Here is an 8,424-nt window from a genome sequence, read left to right on the forward strand (position 1 = left end):
TTGTTGACCCATCTCGGGGCTTCTGAGGGCCGGCCAGAAACCCGAGTCCACTTCTTAGCATCGTTTCTATGGGAATCGTGGAACCCTTGGGACCCAAGGAGCCCTTCCCTCTCATCTTCCACCAGACCTCTTGGCCCTGGTCACCCCACGTGTGATGGATGGGGCCCCGGCCTCGAAGGATACTTCACCCTCTCTGGGACCAGGGGGCAGGTGCAAGGAAGGGTGGAGAATGGACTGGGGGAGAGCTTCAGCAGCACCCGACCCCACAGGTCTTTGTACGGATGTACTGGTCATCAATCACACATTGATGAAGGTAGAGGGTACCTAAGTTACTTGTCAGTAGTTCTGATAAGGAATTTATGGGGAAGTTGTAGTTGGCTAACATGAGGTTGTAGGGTTGTCTATGGACTTCATTTGCCGATGCCTTCTAGGGACTTCCCCAGCAGTCCAGTGGTTAAGACCCTGCACTTCCACTACAGATACAGGCGATCTCTGGTTGGGGAACTAAGATCCCACGTGCCATGTGGCACAGCCAAAACAAAACAAAAAAATGATGCCTTCTATATCCCAGCAATGACCTTGGCTAATGGTGACCTTGCTAGAAAACTGAAGTGCAATGGTAGTTCATACCAGTGTATTTGGAAAACAAATTTTTGTTTGTATTGCATGCTAATTCACATTCATTCATATAACCAAACTGAGGTCATCCCTTAGTAATCAAATGGATTATTAGTGACTTATATATTAGCCTATATAGAGAATAAAGAAAACCATCTACTACAATTAATTTCCTTATTTTGAAGGGAGAATACACTACATTTAAAACTGTTAACTTTCTCCAAAAAGTAGTTTGAAATTTTTGCCCAAAATAGAAATTATTGCTTTTTGATAATAAAAATAATAAAGAACTCATTTCAGAGAAGTGTGACATAGAGAGTAGAACTCACTCAGACTCTTACCCCTGAGAGATATGTTAATATTTTGTTAAAAATAAGTCCCCTTTTCCCTCTAAATGTGCGTGTATCTTAATGAAAGTGGTATTCTTCTACACATTTAGTAAAAATGGTATTTTATTCACACTGTTTTTGTAACTTTCTTCCTCTTAAAAATGTATTATGTATACATTAAAAATGTATTAGTATACTCTTTCTTTTTTTTTTTTTTCATCTTTATTGGAGTATAATTGCTTTACAATGGTGTGTTAGTTTCTGCTTTATTCCTTTTTTTTTTTTTTTTTTTTTTTTTTTTTTTTTTGCGGTACGTGGGCCTCTCACTGCTGTGGCCTCTCCCGTTGCGGAGCACAGGCTCCGGACGGGCAGGCTCAGCGGCCATGGCTCACGGGCCCAGCCGCTCCCCGGCATGTGGGATCTTCCTGGACCGGGGCACGAACTCGTGTCCCCTGCATCGGCAGGCGGGCTCTCAACCGCTGCGCCACCAGCGAAGCCCAGTTTCTGCTTTATAACAAAGTGAATCAGTTATACACATACATATGTTCCCATATCTCTTCCCTCTTGCATCTCCCTCCCTCCCACCCTCCCTATCCCATCCCTCTAGGTGGTCACAAAGCTGATCTCCCTGTGCTATGCGGCTGCTTGCCACTAGCTATCTATTTTACGTTTGATAGTGTATGTATGTCCATGCCACTCTCTCGCTTTGTCACAGCTTACCCTTCCCCCTCCCCATATCCTCAAGTCCATTCTCTAGTAGGTCTGTGTCTTTATTCCTGTCTTACCCCTAGGTTCTTCATGACATTTTTTTTTCTTAAATTCCATATATGTGTGTTAGCATATGGTATTTGTCTTTCTCTTTCTGACTGACTTCACTCTGTATGACAGACTCTAGGTCCATCCACCTCATTACAAATAGCTCAATTTCGTTTCTTTTTATGGCTGAGTAATAGTCCATTGTATATATGTGCCACATCTTCTTTATCCATTCATCCGATGATGGACACTTAGGTTGTTTCCATCTCCTGGCTATTGTAAACAGAGCTGCAATGAACATTTTGGTACATGACTCTTTTTGAATTATGGTTTTCTCAGGGTATATGCCCAGTAGTGGGATTGCTGGGTCGTATGGTAGTTCTATTTGTAGTTTTTTAAGGAACCTCCATACTGTTCTCCATAGTGGCTGTACCAATTCACATTCCCACCAGCAGTGCAAGAGGGTTCCCTTTTCTCCACACCCTCTCCAGCATTTATTGTTTCTAGATTTTTTGATGATGGCCATTCTGACTGGTGTGAGATGATATCTCATTGTAGTTTTGATTTGCATTTCTCTAATGATTAGTGATGTTGAGCATTCTTTCATGTATTTGTTGGCAGTCTGTATATCTTCTTTGGAGAAATGTCTATTTAGGTCTTCTGTCCATTTTTGGATTGGGTTGTTTGTGTTTTTGTTATTGAGCTGCATGAGCTGCTTGTAAATTTTGGAGATTAATCCTTTGTCAGTTGCTTCATCTGCAAATATTATCTCCCATTCTGAGGGTTGTCTTTTTGTCTTGTTTATGGTTTCCTTTGCCGTGCAAAAGCTTTGAAGTTTCATTAGGTCCCATTTGTTTATTTTTGTTTTTATTTCCATTTCTCTAGGAGGTATACATTTAAGATGTTTCTAATTTTTTGCTTTCATAAACTGCTCTGTAATAAACATCATTTTTCCAATTATTTTCTTAGAAATAATTCCTAGCAATGGAATGTAAATGTTGATACATATTTTACTGGATTGTCCTACAGAAATACATCCTTTAAGTCTCCCACGAACAGTGTTTGAGAACACTTGGGACTGCCCTGGTGGTCCAGTGGTTAAGACTCCTCACTTCCACTGCAGGGGGCGCGGGTTCGATCCCTGCTCGGGGAACTAAGATCCTGCATGCCGTGCAGTGTGGCCAGAAAGAAAAAAACAGCGTTTGAGAACACTGACCAACTGGTTATCCTGCTGTTACTTCTACATGAAGTTTTGGAATATGATCAATGTCTTTTTAAATTGAGAACTATGTGTTTGCTGAATCTCACCATTTTCCCCTTCCCAGTCTTCTAACTTAAAAGATAAAGCAACAAAAAGGCCATCAGCATTTCAGAAAGGGAAAGAGAAGATCCTAGCTAGCTGAGTAAATAAGAATTAGATACTTCTCAGTTATTTGGGGGATAATTAGCTGGAATCAACGGGATATTTTTGGAGAGGGGAGCAGGGATGGTTGTAAACAATCCTTAGGTTTTTAATTTAGATTTTACTATGTGAGAATATGTTTAAAAACCCAACTCTGCATATTGGATCCAATCTAGTTTCAATATACATTAAATTAATTTACCTCTTTTGGCACTTGGAATCAAAACGTGTAAAAATTTAAGTCATTAAAGCAACATTCTGCTTAGGTAGAGTCTGTAAAAGTATGCGTTAGAAAGGTAGACTAAAAAAAGAATGGTAAGCAGATTTAAATTACTTGAGTATTCTATCAGATACAAACCTCAAAAATGGTTTGGAAACAAAGCACCCATGGGAAGGTAATGGGATGAGGGAAGGAATAGAAATTGAAGAGCAATTTTATGATAAAGGGGTGAAAATCAGCATCTATGTCTGGTCCCGGGACTGTTTTTCATTTCTGGGTAGTCTGGGAACACTTTGGTACTAAGACTTCGAGTTGTGTTTGTGTATGTGTGTTTATTTATTTATTTTATTTTTTGTAGCAGTTTCTTTAAAAAAAAATAAAAGGAAAATAAAACGTGTATGTGTTTTTCCTCCCTTTTCTCATTTGATTTCAGTGTGGGGTTGAAAACATCAGAAGAGCAGAGTCTCTTAATGGAAATCCACTGTTCTCGAAGGTATCTCTAGTGTTACAACCATTTTAGTAGAACATGTCGGAGAGCAGTCCTCTGAGAAACTCTTACAGAATATTGGTTTTCTCACATATTAGAACATTTTGAGTTCCAATTAATTACAAAAATAAAATCGAATCCCTTATGCTCTCGCTCTTTTCTCCTTTAGAGAGCCCCCGTTTTCTTATTTCTACCCACCTATCACTATGTCTAATTAAAAATCTGCCTTTCAGAGACAAGGTTCAGCAGGTGGGGTGAGAGGATTTCCTTCTCTAAAACCTGTATTTGAAACTTTTCTCTAAGCTGAGAATTCTTAAGAAAGGAAGACATCATAGAATTGGGTTCAAAGGGTTCATAGGTTTTGAATGGGGAGATGGGCGAGGGGAGGTGTGGGAAGCTGCGGCCGCTCTGCTGCTGATGGGTCTCTCCTGCTTGTTGTCTGTCTCCAGGCCCTGGCCGACTTGGTGCACTCACACATCCAGTCCAACGAGCGCTGCTCCACGCAGCTGACCCTGAGCTGCCCGCTCTGCGTGAATCCCGTCTGCAGGGAGACCAAGTCCTTCTTCAGCAGCCAGCAGCTGTGACCCCGCCAGAGCGCCGCGGGGATTTGGCCGGTGCCCAGCCTCCAGACACCTCCGAGGTGGAGGAGGATGTATTTAGCATTAGGGAGGGAGTCACATTGATGTGGGCGTAGCCTTTGGCCACAAATTGTGTACCTTCTTGAGGAATGGACTCTGAAATCCTTATTGAGGGGTATTTTTATAGACCAATACAGTAAGCATTTATAGTTCCCCTCTCTGGGTTAAGTTACTAGTTTGGAATGTCCACTAGGCTATTTTAAAAATGAGTTTTAAAAATTTATCTTATGAGATGCACACGTATTTTCGATACCGATTTTGGTTTTATTGCCCCCCAAAACCCCTGCAGGGGTACGGAGAGTGCCCTCTGTGGGGCTGTCAGAGTGAGTGAGGTCTGTTTACAATCTCATACTTGTTTTTTAAAGTGAACATAGTGGAGTAAATGAAATATAATTTGAAAAAAGAAAGGGTACGTAATCTTCCTGTCAGCCCGTGGGTTACAGGATGCTGGGCCGGTGATGTGGTTCCTACAGGGGCTGCTCTTGCCAGTGACGTCACTAGTAATCGGTCATTTTGGTCCTTGTATGTGAACCTCACTTTCCTCACCATGAAACCGAATCAAATGTAGGTTCCAAAAGTGCTTTGAGATTCCCCAGGCACACAGGGCTGATAAACGTGTAGCAATCCCGCATTTGTCATCCCCACCTTGGTGGGAATCGTTGGTGCCACAGGAGAGGGGGGCTGGAGATGCTAATGAAGGGCTTCATGTCCAGAGCTCCTCTCAGGACCTCGTGGACATTTCCATTGAGCATCTTCTTCATCATGGTGGAATGTCCCGTTTCCGCATATTTGTTTGAAGATTTATTTTATAAAGTCAAGGATGTTTGGTAACCTCAAATTCTTAATTTACAATTTTTATTATAAAAATTATATAACCGTGCTATAGGAAATTTAAAAAAGAGAGAAAAGGAAAATAACCACTGTAATGCAACAAATATGATTCATATTATTGTATTTCATGTTAGTCTTTTCCTGTGGATATCTTAGATGCCATTGTAACCTTGAATTTGTGAGTGAAAAGTTGTCCTAAAATGTAGAAATAATGTAGGATCAGAGTCAGACCTTCTATACCTGGATTTATATGGATTTTAAAAATCTCTGATGGATCCATAGTGAATTTGTAAGAATTACTTTCTCTTTCCTTTAAGCCTTACAACTTTGTTCTTTGAAAGTGCCTTTCTTTTTTTTTTTTTATTTAAGCCAGTGAAAGTATTAGTGGAGTCATAGATCTTCTGTATTCAGTATTTACTATATTAATAAATATGACATCATTAAGGTTTTAACCAGTCTGATTCATTCTCTCTGTTAAATTAAAAGTAATCCAAATTCATTACTAATCAAAATTATTAAATAAGAGGAATTTACTTTGTAGTACAAGAAAAGTAACATGCCATCCACGTGAGTTAATAGTTTTCCCACACTGATAACCGCTCTGAAATTTGAGTAGCATCTACACTTTTTTTTTTTCCAAATTGTCTTTCCTTTTAGTAGATTGTGTTTCCAGAAGAGGGTACAAGGCATAGACAGTTGTTTAGAATTTTCCTCTTCTGTTTCCACGCACTTTGGGGGGACTAGGTTCAAGGTAGGCTTTGAGTGACCTTGGCGGGATGGCGTAAGGAGCAACTCATGTGTTAGCCAGAGGGCAGAGTTTAAAGCTGGTGGCCATAAGAAGGAACTAACATTTGTGTGTGTACACGTGCGCTGGTGTGTAAGCCTAGAGCCCTTGACCGCACCCTTGGTACTGCATCTCTAAGCTCTCAACCCAACCTATAAAACCCCTTCTGTCGGATCCTGAAGATGGCCCAGGAACGTGCTTCCCAACATTGGGTGGAAATGGGAAATTCATTGAGATGTTGCAAGCTGGAAAAAGAAAATTCTGAGTTGACCCCAAAACTAGTGTCCTAAATTAAGGTCGTTCAGCTTCTCCGTCTTAATATGGAAATCCTCAGAGAAAGACAAAAGCTAATCTTTTCTTTCCTTATTTCTAAAAATTATAAAATTAAAAACATTTCATCAAGGTTGTACCCCAGACTTTGTAAATATCATTCCTAGGAGTGTTGTTCTAATTGCCTAATAATTGAGATTCCATTGTAAAAAAAAACCCTTCAATAACTTCTCCCAGTCCAGATGGCCTTCTGTGACATTCAGCTTTCTTTTTATAGAAGCTAGCATCATAAGGTTTCAGGGAATGTACATCAAATGAATTAAGCCTGAATATCGGATGGCTCAGGAAACCTGAATTCTGCTTAAATCATTGCCAGTTGAAATATTTAATCATATCATAATTATATTGAAGTTTTATGTGCTTGCCTTCTAACATTCCTGGTTAATTCAAACAGTGGCACCTGAAAACTTGATCTTTTTTTTTTTTGCTAGATTTCTTCCAGCTGGACAGTTGTGTGGTATGACTATTATCTAATCTTTGCTTTAAAAGGCATGCTTCTTTTCTTAATACACTTATTTTGGGAAGTATAAAGTGTGCCAAGCCATAAGGCACCGAGGTGAGTGGTGGGTACCGGTGGGCAGCCCAGAGAAAGAAGCTGATGCTGCCAGTATTCGCTGAATAGCACCAACATGACAAGCAACAGCAGTGGGCGCCCTTTAGTGGAACCATGGCTCCCAGCGTGAGATGAGTCTTAGGAGGGCTCTGGGGAGTGGGTGACCTCCAGAGAACACATTCACAATCTAGGCTCCCAGGAGAGGAAGAAGTGCTTCTGCTTTTGCTGTGGGAATCTTATTAAGCCTTTCTACAGGGAAGAGGAAGTGGAAAACAAATGCACCCATGATAATCAGTTTCTTACAATATACTCTGATAGTGTCCGCTTAATCGTTTTTAGCAGAAATCATTAGCTTCCATTTTTAGCATTAACAGCTCCTGGCTAAATTAGTCTACGGTAAGCCATTAGGAGGGATGTTGGAATTAAAAACATCTTTGGAAAAAAGCCTGGTTTGAACCTGTGTTATAAGCCCTTGGGCAGGAGTCGCCGGGTCCTGTTCCTGGTTGTTTGACAGCTGTCACTCTGATGTTCCAGGTGCTCTCTCAGCAGCCTGCTCCTGAAATGAAATCGCACAGGCCGGCTTTTTTCCTTCCACTCTCCCCAAGGGGTTGAAGCTTTACTTTCCTGACATATTAAGAAGTAATAGATTTTTACCCTGAGAATTCATGAGGTATTTTTACCTTTTCCTTATTTAAAAAAAAATTATATACATGAGATGGGATTAACTGCACAGGCATACAAGCAGGGGCTTGCTGGCCAATCGTTAAAATTTCAGGTTGTTACACATAACAATTATTAAAAGTGTTATATCTTACAGTTTAATTATATTTTAAAAAGTAACAAATAGTCAAAAATCATTTCCCTATTATTTTAGTATATTTTATCATCTTTATTCTAGAGGTTATTTATGTTTATGATACCTATATGATGAAAATACTATATAATGATGATGAGCTACTGTACGTCTCCAGCTTTGTTCAGTGACCGTGTTGGCAGCTTGAAATTGGCTACAGTAGGGCTATTTACGTTTGGAAATCAGCAAATACTACAACTTAGGGCTTCCTTGATTGTTTTGTTGATTACCTAGACTTAAAGTGGTGGAAAAAATGTTCATACGTATTAAAAGTTGTCATGTCGGGCTTCCCTGGTGGCGCAGTGGTTGGGAGTCCGCCTGCCGGTGCGGGGGGCGCGGGTTTGTGCCCCGGTCTGGGGGGATCCCGCGTGCCGCGGAGCGGCTGGGCCCGTGGGCCATGGCCGCTGGGCCTGCGCGTCCGGAGCCTGTGCTCCGCAGCGGGAGGGGCCGCCAGCGGTGAGGGGCCCGCGTACCGCAAAAAAAAAAAAAAAAGTTGTCATGTCTCTAGCCATTACATCGTGAATAGCACAAAAATTTGAGGAAATATCCTCCCATTATGTGAAAACTAATAGCCGATTTATCCAAGTGAAGTTTTGATATACAAAGTTGTTTTACATTTGCAT

General features: G+C 40.8%; 1 protein-coding gene across 1 annotated transcript in view; it reads left to right on the forward strand.

Moving 5' to 3' along the window:
* FECH (ferrochelatase) overlaps positions 1 to 8,078 on the forward strand; it is a 38,369-nt gene extending 30,291 nt beyond the window's left edge. The window contains exons 10-11 of the mRNA XM_082853432.1: positions 3,759 to 3,818; positions 4,262 to 8,078. Of these exons, the coding sequence (XP_082709558.1) occupies positions 3,759 to 3,818; positions 4,262 to 4,396 (195 nt within the window). The 3' untranslated portion in view covers positions 4,397 to 8,078. The remainder of the gene's footprint in view (positions 1 to 3,758; positions 3,819 to 4,261) is intronic.
* Positions 8,079 to 8,424: the final 346 nt, after the last annotated feature.

The sequence above is a fragment of the Leucopleurus acutus genome, assembly GCF_964270905.1.
Source record: "Leucopleurus acutus genome assembly, chromosome: 13".
NCBI lineage: Eukaryota > Metazoa > Chordata > Mammalia > Artiodactyla > Delphinidae > Leucopleurus > Leucopleurus acutus.